The sequence below is a fragment of the Coregonus clupeaformis genome, chromosome 31, assembly GCF_020615455.1.
Source record: "Coregonus clupeaformis isolate EN_2021a chromosome 31, ASM2061545v1, whole genome shotgun sequence".
Classification (NCBI taxonomy): domain Eukaryota; kingdom Metazoa; phylum Chordata; class Actinopteri; order Salmoniformes; family Salmonidae; genus Coregonus; species Coregonus clupeaformis.
In genome coordinates, this window is record NC_059222.1 from 10,359,485 (window position 1) to 10,376,863 (window position 17,379).

General features: G+C 45.5%; 1 protein-coding gene across 1 annotated transcript in view; it reads left to right on the forward strand.

The window, feature by feature from the left end:
* Positions 1–106: 106 nt before the first annotated feature.
* The window catches only part of LOC121547527 (ubiquitin carboxyl-terminal hydrolase 42), a 19,613-nt gene continuing 2,340 nt past the window's right edge, over positions 107–17,379 (forward strand). The window contains exons 1-17 of the mRNA XM_041858852.2: positions 107–205; positions 3,454–3,712; positions 8,404–8,613; positions 9,222–9,332; positions 9,654–9,753; positions 10,145–10,212; positions 12,656–12,726; positions 12,834–12,916; positions 13,053–13,164; positions 13,299–13,439; positions 13,704–13,804; positions 14,005–14,161; positions 14,244–14,909; positions 15,039–15,121; positions 15,492–16,625; positions 16,742–17,109; positions 17,235–17,351. Of these exons, the coding sequence (XP_041714786.2) occupies positions 3,463–3,712; positions 8,404–8,613; positions 9,222–9,332; positions 9,654–9,753; positions 10,145–10,212; positions 12,656–12,726; positions 12,834–12,916; positions 13,053–13,164; positions 13,299–13,439; positions 13,704–13,804; positions 14,005–14,161; positions 14,244–14,909; positions 15,039–15,121; positions 15,492–16,625; positions 16,742–17,109; positions 17,235–17,308 (3,729 nt within the window). The 5' untranslated portion in view covers positions 107–205; positions 3,454–3,462 and the 3' untranslated portion in view covers positions 17,309–17,351. The remainder of the gene's footprint in view (positions 206–3,453; positions 3,713–8,403; positions 8,614–9,221; positions 9,333–9,653; positions 9,754–10,144; positions 10,213–12,655; positions 12,727–12,833; positions 12,917–13,052; positions 13,165–13,298; positions 13,440–13,703; positions 13,805–14,004; positions 14,162–14,243; positions 14,910–15,038; positions 15,122–15,491; positions 16,626–16,741; positions 17,110–17,234; positions 17,352–17,379) is intronic.

Consider the following 17,379-nt stretch of genomic DNA (forward strand, 5'->3'; position numbering starts at 1 on the left):
CTACACAAAGGTCAGACGTGTACGTGCTTTTTACGACTCCTATGAACACGTTCCACACCGAGCCTCAGCGAATCAAGAGTTGCTTTTCTTCGGTAGTACCCGGATTTACCCGTGGGGAAAATAGCTACGTCATTGTTCACCGACGGACTACCGCTGGAAATAAGAAATGGACCTACACGAATAATACATTTATGAAAAATTACAGGTAAGTGCATTTCTGTTGTATTAAATACTGAACATTTTACTTGTCTATTCGGAGAATTCTAAACAACTTAACCCATTGGGTTTTGCTGTAGTTGGCTTACACCGGGCGGCTCACTGAGTGTCATGTCGGAGGCAAGCGCTCAACCACCGGTGAATTTTAAATCTCGAGCCCCTCCTTTTAGAAGGTAGTTAGCCTAGCAGCTAACTTGCTAGCCATCTTTCCCGTTAGATAAACCTGTGAATGCTAAAATGGTTCGGCGTTCAAATCTTAGGTTTATCCCGGAACCCTATATAAACACCATATTTGTTTTACAACTGAAAAGGCCAGATAGCATGCATTGGAACTAGCACAATGCTCATCGCCATAGTATGTTTCCGCAGTATTAACTACGTTTCGCCGTTACCATGGCGTTTGTGATTACCATGCGCGCACAACTCCGAATTAGACATTCTGAACGTGTTAATAAGAAATACATGATTTACTTTCCGAACATTTGTTAAAAAAACACGGTAAGAAAGTTTGAAATTATTTTCTGACCTCCTTTTGAATTGCGTGTTAGAGGCCTATCTCGTTTGTTAAAGCCTCAACCAGCCAGACTGCCAGGCAGAGGTGGGAGGGAACAGTTGTCGTAAACGTGCGTTTGTAAAATGTCATTCCTTTAATGGCTGGTTAGTTAGTTAACATTATTTGTTTGAAACGACTGCCACTTGTAAATCGAACGAATACTACTTTTATTTAAGAGTTTAATCGTTGTAATTTTGCTTATTTGTGTGATGTAGTAATAGTTTACTACGGCAATGGGGAAATTGCGTCTCTAATTGGTAGTAACGTTACTACTGCAGCTAGCTAACTGTTAGCTTTCTATGTGGTAATGCTAGTTAGCTTCTTGCACAGGCAACTGGCTGTGCAGATGGTGATGCTTGAAATGCTGGTTGAATCATTGGGACCTCCGAGAAAGCCAATTTATTTGCTAATTGGCTAGCTAAGTCTGCGCTCTTCTGATTTGGTTAACGATAGTGCTAGCCGGGATCCTTGGGATGTACCTAACCGTAAAGCTTCGTTATAACTTTTGGTGCTACCCCACCAAATTCACATAGAAGTGTTAGTAATAGATCTGTCATTCTCATTGAAAGCAAGTCTAAGAAGCGGTTGGATCTTTTTTGTGCGATATTTCTATGCTTCCCTTAAGTTTCGTTTTTGCTTCTTTTACTTTTGGTTTTGTACACCAGCTGAACAGTGGAAAATACTATGTTTTCTTGTTATTGAAAATATATTTCTAAGCGGTTTAAATGGTACAATTATTCTCTACACCCCTCAGACTGAACTCTGTAACCTCGAAGCGTTTTCCCATTGTTTTAATGGTTTAAATGGTACAATTATTCTCTACACCCCTCAGACTGAACTCTGTAACCTCGAAGCGTTTTCCCATCAGGAACTGATTTAGACCTGGGATACCAGGTGTGTGCAATAATTTACCAGGTACAACAGAACCAGCAGGCTCTGGACCTCGTAGGGTAAGAGTTGAATACCCCTGCTCTACATTGCTTGTTTTATCACATTTTTAAAGTCATTTAGCAGACGCTCTTATCCAGAGTGACTTACAGGAGCAATTAGGGTTAAGTGCCTTGCTCAAGGGCACATCGACAGACTTTTCACCTAGTCGGCTCAGGGCATAGAACCAGCGACCTTTCAGTTACTGGCACAACGCTCTTAACCACTAAGCTACCTGCCGCCCCACTGAACTAAAATCAGGCAAACTATTATAATTTTTGCAACCAGGAACTGGCATTGCGATTCTGCACATTTCACCTTTAAACCTTACCCTAATAATGGACTAAAGGAGCCTAAAATACTCCTTATAGTCCAAGGACCTTACTAGTGGACTAAACTCCACTCCATGGTGAAGGAAGATTATGATGAACTTCACCAGTTGCGTGGAGACGAGACCAGGGCCCGTATCCACAAAGCATCACAGAAAAGGTCCTAGGAATCCTGTTAAAACCTGTTTTCTAAGACTAAAAAAACTCCCAGCTCAGAGTAGGTTTTAGGATCATGTTAAGACACTGCCCAGACAAAGTCTGAGCCCGGTGTAAAATCAACTCATAAGTTTATCTCAGCAGGTAATCAAAACAGTTTGAGGTACCGTAAAATATAAATAGTGATGACGCTCATTGACATTGTTGGAAATGATGGGGACTAACAAATCGCAATGAGAAATCGCAATGAGGCATCGCTAGCTGTGCATGCTTCAGACAACCACAGTGAATGTGACTGTCAAATGTTGCAATGGTAAAATGTTTGATATCATTTTCACCTGACACGATTACTTCGCTTACTCTTAAAAATCACTCCTCCATTTCCTGGTTGCTAAAATTGTAATAGTTAGCCTAATTTCAGTTTATGTGACGAAACAAGCAAATATAGTTTAGACTACTGACTTTTAGTGTAGTGATATCATTTGGTGGCATTTTAGTAAAGTTGTGTGTGTCTCAAACGTATCTACTAGCCATATATGGAACCAGTGTGTCCCAGATGCAACTCAAACGCTGACCCCTAGACCCTACACCCTATACACTTGTGGCGGTCTGAAAGGATCTAATTAGTCGCAATATGGTGAAACTTCTACCTAACCTATCAGAGGACAAGGTGGAGCTATTTCCATATTGTTCGCACTTCTCAAATTTTCTCCGATCTCCACTGGAGCATAGGGTCCATTTGGGATTGGGCTGTAGTCCCTGGAGCAAATGCTGTTCACTTTGTTGTAATGTTTTGTTACAACTTGCAGTCACTAAACGTATCACTAAACCTAACTTGAAAGTGAGCTCTGTGTCGCATGTAAATTCAATGCAAAACCTAAGCAGAGCATGCCTTTGAAGCTATTACACTGTCTGCAGAACTCATTTTCCCTCTGAGAGAGAGGCTACTTTTGCTTTTATATCCCATGGCCATGGTGTTGTCTACATGACTTATATGACCCATTTACACCACCAGACAGACCACCTGCTGGTCATTTAGTGGGTCAATCCTGGTAGATGCTCTGTGTGATTGGGGCTACCTACGCACTGAAATCCTACCCGGCAAAGCAAACAATTTCAGTTGATTTAGGCACTGGAAACATGTTAGTCACATTGTGACATGATGATATTACAGACAATCCATTGTTGCTGTGTAGGGTCTAGGTTAATTGTAGTAGCTAAAGAAACAGCATTATCTAACATCCTCTGTATTTATTTGTTTTTGTCCAACAGCAATGAACAATGACCATAGTTGACAGAGCTTCAGAGAAGTCTGACCACGAGTCAGTCGGGTGCAAGCGCTCCGGATCGCTGACCTTCCCTGGTGGCGACGGGAACGGGATGGACGGCGGCTGCTCCAGCTGGGGGGCGGGGGGCCCCTCGTCCTCCGACACCCCCAGGGTGAAGACAGGGGGCTGCATGGGCCCCACCCCTGGAGCCACTGTCTACAGCAGCAGTGCTGCCATCACCGCAGACAGGCCCAAGGAGCAAGGTGAGGAGGGTTGATGTGCTCAATTTGGAAGTCTTTTAACGCTAACTGATATAGTAGAAAACGTAGGGCATTTCCATCGAAAAGGACCCATGAGCACCAACGTGACGTTTATAGCAGCATATCAAATTGAGTGTCAAATGGCAGAGTCTATATTTTTGGGAAATGAAGGCATAGATGCATCTTTCAACCATTTTCCACCTTAAAAATGTGGCATAAGTTAAGGCTTTGATTTCTGGATAAACAGATGGAAAAGGGGTCTTAGAAAACATCTACCAGAAAAAGTCTTAAAAGATATCAGAAATGCATCAAAACACAATAATGTTGACATAAACTAATATCAACAATTGTATTTAGTAATTGAAATTGTGTGCCTTCTGTAAGTTATATTGTCTTGTAATTCCGTTTCCAAAAACCCACATATCTTTAAAGGTGCTACATATGAGATTTTTTAAATTGTTGCTTTGTTTTTTCAGAAAATGTCCATAATATATCTGGCACTAATAGTGGAATGATAGTGTTTCACAGTATTACTTACCCACCAGTGTTGTGATTGGCTGAGATATTCGCCTATTGATTTCTCCCGCCGGAGTGGCATCTGTTGTCAAACTGGGAAAGCTGTTCCAGAGGTTGCATGGCCTGTGTCCAGTGGGCGCTTTATGCACGTGTACAAAGCATTATGAATACCTTCCTAATATTGAGTTGCACCCCCCCTAGAACAGACTCTATTCATCGGGGCATGGATTCTACAAGATGTCAAGTGTTCCACAGGTATGCTGGCCCATGTTGAATCCAATGCTTCCCACAGTTGTCAAGTTGGCTGCATGGCCTTTGGGTGGTGGACCATTCTTGATACACATGGGAAACTGTTGAGTGTGGAAAAACCCAGCAGCGTTGCAGTTCTTGACACAAACCAGTGCGCCTGGCACCTACTACCATATCCAAAGGCACTTAAATCTTTTGTCCTACCCTCTGAATGGCACACATACACAATCCATGTCTCAAGGCTTAAAAATCCATCTGTAACCTGTCTCCTCCCCTTTACTGATTTGAAGTGGAAGCCTAGCAGTTAAGAGCATTGGGCCAGGTCGCTGGTTAGAATCCCGAGCCAACTAGCTGAAAAATATGTCGATGTGCCCTTGAGCAAGGCACTCAACCCTAATTGCTCCTGTAAGTCACGCTGGATAAGAGCATCTGCTAAGTGACTAAAATGTAAATGATTTAACAAGTGACATCAATAAGGGATCATAACATTCACCTGGTCAGTCTGTCATGGAAAGAGCAGGTATCCTTAATGTTTTGTACACTCGGTGTATATGGATATGACCAAGGATATCCACGTTTGAGACAAAAAGCTGGTCAGTTTTGCTAATCCAGCTCGGGATAGGTCGCTTTCTAAGCAGTATCTTTACAGCAAAGGGCAAGGGTTGCTTAGCGGTGTGCGTGCTCACTCCACCAGGGGTGTGGCGGCTGCTTGGGCATTGTTTAGGGGCATGATGATTGGTGATATCTGTGCTGCAGCGAGTTGTTGTTCCGCTTTGTGGTTTTATCGCTTGGATGTAACTGCTCCCAGTGTGGCTCATAGTCTTATGGCTGGGTCCGGGAGTGTGTGTTAGGCAGCGCACAGGTTGCGCATTTTATCTGAGTTACCACAATTCCCTGTGGGTTTGAAACTTGGGCTGCCTTAGGATGCAGCAGCGCTTAAAGTGTGCAATATCAAGGTTAGCACAGTTTCCTGTGGGTTTGAGCCTTGGGCTGCCTTGGCAGTGCGCAAGTAGACGGGTTCCTGCAGGTTTCCTGTGGGTTTGAGCCTCTGGCTGCCGTGGTTCATCGACTCTGGTCAATGATATGCAGTGCGCGTGTGTTCTTTACCAAGTCACGACAGATGTTCTGTTTTGGACTTGCGGTCCCTTGTACGTGTTCTGTCATTTCAGGCTCGCACTGTAAGTATTGTTCTTGGAACCTTTGGGTCTATGGACTTGGGCTGCAGTGGCAGCGTGTCAATATCCATAGCCAAGTTACAGCAGGTTCTGGTTCCCTATATGGGACTCTGACAGTTCAGGCCTCGTGAGGCTCTGACAGTTCAGGCTTTTCCGATAAGTGTTTGGGGAATAGGTGTCTTCTGTAACCCCTTTTTGGAGCCGGTGGGATCTGTGTGTGCTTGGGCTGTTGGTGGGCCTCCTAGTTTGGTACACTCTGAGCAGGCTTGGGGCGTGATTCTAAGTCCCCATAGTATGTTATACCGAGTGACCGACTGAAAGGGAACATACAGTTATGAATATACAGTGGGGAAAAAAAGTATTTAGTCAGCCACCAATTGTGCAAGTTCTCCCACTTAAAAAGATGAGAGAGGCCTGTAATTTTCATCATAGGTACACGTCAACTATGACAGACAAAAATAGAAAAAAAAATCCAGAAAATCACATTGTAGGATTTGTAATGAATTTATTTGCAAATTATGGTGGAAAGTAAGTACTTGGTCACCTACAAACAAGCAAGATTTCTGGCTCTCACAGACCTGTAACTTCTTCTTTAAGAGGCTCCTCTGTCCTCCACTCGTTACCTGTATTAATGGCACCTGTTTGAACTTGTTATCAGTATAAAATACACCTGTCCACAACCTCAAACAGTCACACTCCAAACTCCACTATGGCCAAGACCAAAGAGCTGTCAAAGGACACCAGAAACAAAATTGTAGACCTGCACCAGGCTGGGAAGACTGCATCTGCAATAGGTAAGCAGCTTGGTTTGAAGAAATCAACTGTGGGAGCAATTATTAGGAAATGGAAGACATACAAGACCACTGATAATCTCCCTCGATCTGGGGCTCCATGCAAGATCTCACCCCGTGGGGTCAAAATGATCACAAGAACGGTGAGCAAAAATCCCAGAACCACACGGGGGGACCTAGTGAATGACCTGCAGAGAGCTGGGACCAAAGTAACAAAGCCTACCATCAGTAACACACTACGCCGCCAGGGACTCAAATCCTGCAGTGCCAGACGTGTCCCCCTGCTTAAGCCAGTACATGTCCAGGCCCGTCTGAAGTTTGCTAGAGTGCATTTGGATGATCCAGAAGAGGATTGGGAGAATGTCATATGGTCAGATGAAACCAAAATATAACTTTTTGGTAAAAACTCAACTCGTCGTGTTTGGAGGACAAAGAATGCTGAGTTGCATCCAAAGAACACCATACCTACTGTGAAGCATGGGGGTGGAAACATCATGCTTTGGGGCTGTTTTTCTGCAAAGGGACCAGGACAACTGATCTGTGTAAAGGAAAGAATGAATGGGGCCATGTATCGTGAGATTTTGAGTGAAAACCTCCTTCCATCAGCAAGGGCATTGAAGATGAAACGTGGCTGGGTCTTTCAGCATGACAATGATCCCAAACACACCGCCCGGGCAACGAAGGAGTGGCTTCGTAAGAAGCATTTCAAGGTCCTGGAGTGGCCTAGCCAGTCTCCAGATCTCAACCCCATAGAAAATCTTTGGAGGGAGTTGAAAGTCTGTGTTGCCCAGCGACAGCCCCAAAACATCACTGCTCTAGAGGAGATCTGCATGGAGGAATGGGCCAAAATACCAGCAATAGTGTGTGAAAACCTTGTGAAGACTTAGACTTGTTTGACCTGTGTCATTGCCAACAAAGGGTATATAACAAAGTATTGAGAAACTTTTGTTATTGACCAAATACTTATTTTCCACCATAATTTGCAAATAAATTCATTAAAAATCCTACAATGTGATTTTCTGGATTTTTTCTTTCTCATTTTGTCTGTCATAGTTGACGTGTACCTATGATGAAAATTACAGGCCTCTCTCATCTTTTTAAGTGGGAGAACTTGCACAATTGGTGGCTGACTAAATACTTTTTTCCCCCACTGTAACTACTGTTCCCTGAAGGAGGGAATTAGGTATAACATATTTTGGCCCTGCGCCATTAGGGGATTTGTGCTCGCTGAAGAGCGGAACTGAATTGAGGAAATGAATGCAAGCCCTGGTATTCTAGCCAGGAAGGTGGGGCTGTATGTTTGTTAAACTTTCAAATCAATGGTTGTTGTTTGGCATACAATTTAAAGTGGGAAAAAACTGAGTCAAAGCATAATTCCGTTACCGTGGAATTGCCCGGTATCTTTGGGTGCAGGGCTCCAAATGCATAAAATGACAGAAGGAAAGGACCTTCATTCATTGGAAAATAGTATTGAAAAATGTAATGCATGCCAGATTGTAATGAATGAAATCTTTCAAGACTACATTCCAAACAGGGAGTGCTGAGTTGAGTAGCTGTGGTTTCCCAGATGTCTTCTTATAAGTGACTGCCTGAACCGGTTCCCCTAGGTGTTTCTATTATACTGGCCCAGTTATGTAACCATATTGTTCGTTGAGGGGTATAAATCAATAGCCTGATGTGGTGCCACAGGATCTATGGTTCAGGGTACATGTTATGTCAGTAAACAAGAAACACAGCATCTTTCTGCCTTCCCCACCCATCCATCAAATATGCCCTAGCTTTCAATTCAAAGAAATGGATTGTCAATTTGAAAGTGCCTTGAAGTTGGAAGCAGTAAAAAAAAAGACCTTTCCTAAGACCACTTTCAGAGATGTATTCCCACTGGTTTATCTACCAGGCAACACTCCTTTTGTCATGGCTTTCAGTATGTATTTTGCCATTGGTTTCCCTTTCCCCTCTGCAGTGGTGATGACCAGTGGGGACGGCATCGCCTTGCCCCAGAAGGTGCTGTTCCCCGCTGAGCGGCTCAGCCTGAAGTGGAACCAGGTCCACCGCATCGGATCAGGTCTCCAGAACCTGGGAAACACCTGCTTCCTCAACTCGGCTCTGCAGTGTCTCACCTACACAGCTCCCCTCAGCAACTACATGCTGTCCCGGGAGCACTCTAAAACATGTATGTGGAGAATAGAACCAGGGGCTCTTTTGTTCATATTACATTTTCGTAATGCACACGCATAGCAGGAGAAGGTTAGAAAGAGAAATAAAATAAACAAAAGTAATATTTAGACAAAGAAGAGCGGCTTCAAATTGATCAAAGTGTATGTTGGTTCTTTGCTTAATGTCCCAGTGCAGTCAAGTTTTCCCCTGTGTTTTATATACATTTCCACACTATGAACTTGGAATAATACTGTGAAATTGTGAAAATTATGATAATTCCCTTTTTAATGTAAGAGCTGTTTGAAAAGACTGCCTGAAATATCTGCCTGTTTTGGTGGGCTGTTGTTTTTGCGACCAGGCGGTAAATTAGTTAATAGACCAATAAGAAACAGTTCCAAACCGTTTTGCCAATAACAGCTAGTTTTCAGTTTCCCCAGTTTCTTGCTTGAGAAATTGATTTAGGCTAAAAAGCTGTTTGTTTTCAATTACAATGGCCAAAAAGAAACAAATCACAGTAAGATACTTAATTTTTACCCAGAAATGCTTTGAAATTGAGATAAAAATGGCTGCATTAGACCTTTTAATGCCTATTACCTGATTGACCGCCTCTGTGTTGATGTTCAGGTCACGAACCTGGATTCTGTATGATGTGCACCATGCAGAATCACATCACCCAGGTCTTTGCCAACTCTGGGAACGTCATCAAGCCCATCGGAGTCCTCAATGAGCTCAAACGTGAGTGGTATTTACTTTGGAATCAGAGGGGGTGAACACTTTTGCACAATGTGGATAGGAATTAGTCTTTGTGCAAACGTGTTGAAAGCCATTACAGCTAACCAACCTGTCAGCAAAATAGTTTTCCCTCCAAAAATCGATGGAGAGTTGGGACTGCGTCACAGGTGCAGAATTCTGGGAAACCTAGTCAGCAAAATAGTTTTCCCTCCCAAAAATATAGAGTTGATGCTGTATTTTTTGGAGGGAAAACTGACAGGGTCAAAGTCTGTCATTTATTATGCAGCTTCTTCACCTGTCTACACCTCTATCACACCTGTGCAGGGATTGCAAAGCATTTCCGTTTCGGCAGCCAAGAGGACGCCCATGAGTTCCTGCGGTACACACTGGACGCTATGCAAAAGTCCTGCCTGCCTGGAAGCAAGTAGGTGTTTCACTGAAACTCACATATCATCTGACCCACATTTCACTTACAGCACAGAGTGAGACATGATTAATAAATCATGTTTCAGTGACCATCTCCTATACACTAGGGACCCTTAACTGACTTTAGGACGCCCTCCTCCCATGTAGAGTGGAGGGCTATTCTGCCCTCCAACAGGTTGACCCTACACTCTGCAAATTACTTTTGCTCTATTTCCTCTGCTGTTTCTTCCTCCTCAAAGGGCTAGGACATTGTGTCCCAATGAGAAATTAAATTAAGGCTATCTTGATTTAAATGATCCCGTGTGTACACATAGCAGGCAATTTCCTTTGAAGCTATTGGGAGTCGCTGATTAGCATCTTTAATGGTTTGACGTTTCCTTTTTCAACAGATTGGACAGGCAAACGCAGGCAACCAGTTTCATCCATCAAGTCTTTGGAGGGTATCTAAGGTCCAGAGGTACGCTTATTAGTGCTATTTAGCAGACGCTCTTATCCAGAGCGACTTACAGTTAGTGAGTGCATACATTTTTTTTTTCATACTGGCCCCCCGTGGGATTCGAACCCACAACCCTGGCATTGCAAACGCCATGCTCTACCAACTGAGCTACACAGGACTTGAAGAAACTTTAAAAGTTCTTGAAATGTTCCGTATTGACTGACCTTCATGTCTTAAAGTAATGATGGACTGTTGTTTCTCTTTGCTTATTTGACCTGTTCTTGCCATAATATGGACTTGGTCTTTTACCAAATAGGGCTGTCTTCTGTATACCCCCCTACCTTGTCACAACACAACTGATTGTCTCAAACGCATTAAAAATTCCACAAATTAACTTTAAAGAAGGCACACATGTTAATGATCTATCTCATTAAGCTGGTTGAGAGAATGCCAAGAGTGTGCAAAGCTGTCAGGGCAAAGGGTGGCTATTATGAAGAATCTCAAATATAAAATATATTTTGATTTGTTTAACACTTTTTTTGGTTACTACATGATTCCATATGTGTTATTTCATACTTTTGATGTCTTCACTATTATTCTACAATGTAAAAAAATAATAATAGAAAAACCCTTGAATGAGTAGGTGTGTCCAAACTTTTGACTATCTCAGCAAAAAAAGAAACGTCCTCTCACTGTCAACTGCGTTTATTTTCAGCAAACTTAACATGTGTAAATATTTGTATGAACATAACAAGATTCAACAACTGAGACATAAACTGAACAAGTTCCACAGACATGTGACTAACAGAAATTGAATAATGTGTCCCTGAACAAATGGGGGGTCAAAATCAAAAGTAACAGTCAGTATCTGGTGTGGCCACCAGCTGCATTAAGTACTGCAGTGCATCTCCTCCTCATGGACAGCACCAGATTTGCCAGTTCTTGCTGTGAGATGTTACCCCACTCTTCCACCAAGGCACCTGCAAGTTCCCTGACATTTCTGGGGGAATGGCCCTAGCCCTCACCCTCCGATCTAACAGGTCCCAGGCGTCCTCAATGGGATTGAGATCCGGGCTCTTCGCTGGCCATGGCAGAACACTGACATTCCTGTCTTGCAGGAAATCACACACAGAACGAGCAGTATGGCTGGTGGCATTGTCATGCTGGAGGGTCATGTCAGGATGAGCCTGCAGGAAGGGTACCACATGAGGGAGGAGGATGTCTTCCCTGTAACGCACAGCGTTGAGATTGCCTGCAATGACAACAAGCTCAGTCCGATGATGCTGTGACATCCCAGACCATGACGGACCCTCCACCTCCAAATCGATCCCGCTCCAGAGTATAGGCCTCGGTGTAACTCATTCCTTCGAAGATAAACGAGAATCCGACCATCACCCCTGGTGAGACAAAACTGCGGCTCGTCAGTGAAGAGCACTTTTTGCCAGTCCTGTCTGGTCCAGTGACGGTGGATTTGTGCCCATAGGCGACGTTGTTGCCGGTGATGTCTGGTGAGGACCTGCCTTACAACAGGCCTACAAGCCCTCAGTCCAGCCTCTCTCAGCCTATTGCGGACAGTCTGAGCACTGATGGCGGGATTGTGCGTTCCTGGTGTAACTCGGGCAATTGTTGTTGCCATCCTGTACCTGACCCGCAGGTGTGATGTTCGGATCTACCAATCCTGTGCAGGTGTTGTTACACGTGGTCTACCACTGCGAGGACGATCAGCTGTCCGTCCTGTCTCCCTGTAGCGCTGTCTTGGGCGTCTCACAGTACGGACATTGCAATTTATTGCCCTGGCCACATCTGCAGTCCTCATGCCTCCTTGCAGCATGCCTAAGGCACGTTCACGCAGATGAGCAGGGACCCTGGGCATCTTTCTTTTGGTGTTTTTCAGAGTCAGTAGAAAGGCCTCTTTAGTGTCCAAAGTTTTCATAACTGTGACCTTAATTGCCTACTGTCTGTAAGCTGTTAGTGTCTTAACGACCGTTCCACAGGTGTATGTTCATTAATTGTTTATGGTTCATTGAACAAGCATGGGAAACAGTGTTTAAACCCTTTGCAATGAAGATCTGTGAAGTTATTTGGATTTTTACGAATTATCTTTGAAAGACAGGGTCCTGAAAAAGGGACGTTTCTTTTTTTGCTGAGTTTAAATATTTTTTGCTGTGTGTGTGTGTGCATGTATGTATGTGTGTATGTGTGTATATATATATTATATATTTTTTTTTATCAGGACCCTGTCTATATTTATTTTACTGACGCAGATACAAGCATTGCTTGCTTTTTGGAGTATTAGACTAGGTATCTGTAAAGCACTATGTGACAACTGCTAATGTAAAGAAACTTTATAAAATACATTTGATTGATATACTTTGTTTGCTGCTGTACACCATTTAGATGACTTTGTCATATTTGTTAATAGGTAAGATTATCTAATAATTGTCTCTATGCTGTCTTTTTACAGTAAAATGTTTAAACTGCAAAGCAGTCTCTGACACGTTTGACCCTTATTTGGATGTCGCTTTGGAAATAAAGGTAACAGTGAACTACCTTTCATGCTGTACAATGGGGAAGCCAGTCAAACCTTTTGGTGTCTTTCTAAGAATGCATCATTGACAGTTGTCATCCATGTTACCTTTCAGACTGCTCCCAGTATCACCAAAGCTCTGGAGCAGTTTGTTAAGCCTGAGCAGCTAGATGGAGAGAATGCCTACAAATGCACTAAGTGAGTATATCTGTATTCATTTATTGGTAATCTCAGCATAGTGCTGCCTAAACCAGTGTTATTGCAACCTAGTGAACTGCGTGTTTAGTTTCCTCGTTTCATGGTTTTTATAACTGCTCCAACTGTGTTTGTGCAGGTGTAAGAAGATGGTTCCAGCCTCTAAGAGATTCACCATTCACCGCAGCTCCAACGTGCTCACCATCTCACTGAAGCGCTTCGCCAACTACAACGGGGGCAAGATTGCTAAGGTAAGTTCAGAGAACATTATTAGTAACAGAAACATTAACCACTTCTTTAAGACAAACAGTTGTACAGGTCACATTTTTACTGAAAGCTTTAATTGTAGATCTCATCTGACATTGCCTTGCTCTCTCTCCCTTAGGACGTGAGGTATCCTGAGTGCCTGGACCTGCGTCCATTCATGTCTCAGTCCCACGGGGAGCCTCAGGTCTATGTGCTCTACGCTGTCCTGGTGCACTCTGGCTTCAGCTGTCACGCTGGACACTACTATTGCTACGTCAAGGTAAGCCCCAACATAGACACAAAACCACTGTTAAGACTGCTCCCAAACACACACAATCAATCAATGAGAGAGCTTGATTAAAACCCCCAAGCGAATAAGCCTCTCACCACTTCTATGTAAGCCTGATGTATTTGATTACACCTGTCTTCTACAGGGGGTGATGGTAATGGTTACTATGGTGTCAGTGTGACGTACTGTATGTTTGTGGGATGCATGTCTATAATAGTTTCTCTCCTCTTTCTCCTTCCCTTCTTTCTCTGTCAGGCTAGCAACGGCCAGTGGCACCAGATGAATGACTCCTCTGTGTCGGTCAGTGACATCAGATCAGTCCTCAACCAGCAGGCTTACGTCCTCTTCTACATCAGGTGAGTAGCTAGCTCCCATTCACTCGTTTGAATGGTGAAAAATATATCTGAGCCTTGTAGCATTACGTCTGTTTCTAAAATGAATTCTGCTTGACGATGCAATAGTCCTGTGCAGGTTTTCCCTTTTTTGTTTAGAAAGATGTCTTTTAGTGGTTGAGTTTTTTTCTTCTGTGATGGGTGCTGCCTGTTCTGGCCACCAGGTCACCTGATCTGAAGAACGGAGGGGACTACAACCACATGAGTCGGCCCCCCGGACAGTCTTCCCCCCGCCCCATCCTCACACCCCGGGTCAACATTGGGCCACGACACACCAACACTGGCTTCATAGGGCCACAGCTGCCCCCACACATGGCCAAGGTACAGCCTCCACACACACACCAGCCTCTGCACAATCGTCTGTTCAAAAGTAAGATGTGTAATAACTGTATTTTTTCCCCAGAACACCTTTCACATCAATGGGAACGGCTCCCTAAGGGACTACCCCTCTGGCTCTAAGCCCAGCACCAGCAGTGGCGTCAGCAGCAGCAGCATGGGCAAGACTAGCTACGGCCTGCTCTCTTCGTCGTCTTCCTCCTCCTCCTCCTCCTCTCATCCTCTCAGCCATCCCACAGGCATCCCTGACACTGCCAAGCGCCAGAAGCTCTCCTTCTTCATCGGTCAGGGCAAACAGAGCTGCCCCTCCTCATCATCCTCTTCCTCCTCTTTCGCCAAGCCGTCCTCCTGCTCTTCGTCACAGTTTACCTCAGACATGCCCGCGCCCCGGGCTCCTCACGTTAACGGCACGCCCTCCGGTAACGGCAACGGTCACGGAGCCTCGTTCCTGGTGCCGTACGGCCAGGAGTCATCGGAGGAGTCGGACCAGGAGGGAGGCAGCGGTCTGGAGAACGGCACGGCCAAGCCTCACGTTAACGGGAGGAAGGGAGGAACCGTCTACGGCCCCGTCCCCAGAGTTCTGGCCCTCAAGACCAACGGCATCAGTAACAGCCAGGCCACCATGCACCATAATGGGTCCGAGGCCAACGGGACTAAAGGCTTCTCCAAACTCAGCCAGATTGGACATCAGAACGGACACCACAAAGTCAATGGCATCAAACACCTGGAGAAGGTACTTATAATCAGTCAAGACACACAAACATATTTTAAATACTTTACTTGAATCCACAAATCACATTGCGTTTGCAGAAGGATTCACGCACATAATCACCTGTGTATTATCTGTGTGTCTGTTGTGCAGGTCAACGGCAGCGGTCATGTAATGTCTCCTGGGTTGGGTCCCAGCATTTCTAATGGGGCGGAGTCTCACCACAGTGGCCCAAGGTGAGTGTTATGCCTCGTGCACACCGGTTGCGTCAAACTATGCGTTCTGGCAGAAGTCTGTTCATTTCATTGGGAGGCAATCTGCACTGCTGCGACTCATCTGCCGGACTAGGTTGCGGTGCATGGGACTGCGTGCAATGTGTCACGTGTTGCTTTGCCGTGCGGTACCAGTAGTAAACCACCAAAGAAGTTGCTAATGTGTAGCGTGATACTTTTTGTTGTGATGCGGCGCATGGATTGGGAAGATGTACCGTACGGCAATAACCTGTGTGCACGCAGCGTTAGATTATGTTTTGCCTATTTTGTTTTATCAGATTCTACACTTTGTTAAAGAATGTTATTGATGTACTTGTTTTTTTTTTTTTTTCAGCAATGAGGTGTATAGCGCCAACCCCAGCCAGGCCAGCACCTCTCAGAGCCTGCAGAGTGCAGACAGCGACAGCCACATCTCCCCGACACCAGAGAAAAGGACTAAAACTCACTCTGACCCCCTCCCTCACCACGCACCATCAACCGCTGCTAACCCGCCATCCTCATTGGCAGATGTTGGCGCTAAGCCACCTACCGATGCCTTGAGGGAATCCAGCTCCACCTCCAACCCTGGGGCCTTACCCCTCCAGCCCAACCCCCGCTCCCTCAGCACCCCAGTCTCCTCCCAGCCTCTCTCTGGACCAGGCCTGGGGGCCATAAAAGGCCTAGGAGCACCACACAGCAGATCTGGGGAGGACGTCAGGGAGATCGAGAACAGCCCAGCAGCAGGGGTGGATGGACGGCTGGACGGCAAGACCAGCTCCAGAGAGGGAAGAGACCGGATGTATTCTTCCGATCGGAATAAGGAGAAAGACGGGTTGAACTCTTCTGATCGAGATAAGGAGAGAGACCGACTATATTCTTCGGACCGTGATAGGGATCGAGAGCGGCTTTACTCTTCTGACCGGGATAAAGACGGAGAAAGGAATAGGTACCACCGTGACAGGAGCCGTGAACGCAACTGGGACCGTGACTCAGACCGCTATCGACACCGGCGGGACCACCGAGACCGAGAACACCACCGGTCGTACCGTGATCGCTCGGCCAGCCGGGACAGACACCGGGACTGGGAGTGTGAGCGTCGCTGGGAGAGGAACGCCTACCACCCCAGAGACCGGGACAGGGACCGCTGCCACCACCACCACCACTACCACAGACCCAGAGAGAACAGGGAGAGGGAAAGGAGGGAGCACAGCCTTCCTCACAGAGAGGAGCCTCACGGACGCTCGAGGTGGAGGGAGGAGAGGGGTGAAGGTAAGAGGGGTTACTACCCTTCACAGGAGGAGACCCCACTGAGCTCCATCACCAAGCCCAGTCAGTCCCCCCCTCGCCCAGACCTCTCCCCAGCCAGACCAGCCCTGGAGAAACGACCCGAGCCTCTGAGAGAGGACAGCTCTGAGGAGCGTCGGGACAAGAAACATAAGAAGAGCAAGAAGAAGAAGTCCAAGGACAAAGAGAGGCATGGAGAGAATGGGTAAGGCCGTCTTTTCTTTCTAAGTGTATTTTATTGCCTCCACAATAATAGAGAAGGTGCCAGAGAAATTAGTTCAGTTGTTACTTTAACCCTGACCTGGGTGTTCTTTCTTCCAGGACCTCTAGCGTGGATTCCTCTGACAGGGCTGCTGACGGCAGCAGGTACTCCAAACACAAGAAGAAGAAAAGGACGAGGAGGCACGACACGGAGGACGAGAAGTCGGGGGGTGAGACCCGCTCTACCCAGAGTTCCGAGGGGCACCGCGACCCCAACGCCCCCTGGGTGGGTCGCAGGGCGAACAGCAGCGACAAGGAGAGGGCGAGCAGGAAGCGACGTTACCAGGACGATGATGGCTATGACAACAGCTACCCCGAGAAACGCCATCGCTCTGATGACCACGAAAAAGACCGCTCCTCCTCTCGCAATGGATCGCCAACAGCAACCCCTCACAACGCATCACACCACAACCTCAACGGGCACACAGGTAAGAAAAGAGCTGATTTAGATGATGGACCATACAATGGTTTCTATAGATATCAGGTCCAGTCATTTCTTTTCAGTTTGTCACTGTTCATCAATAATTTTGACCATAATGTTTTTCTGTTGTAGGTAATTGCTTCAGTCGACCCAATGGAAACTCCCACGGATGTTCTACCAATGGACTGTACAATGAATTACCTTAGACATTAGATTTTCTCTGTTTTGACCGGAGAGCAACAGAACAATGTAAGTATCTTTCTTTTATGTCTGTCTT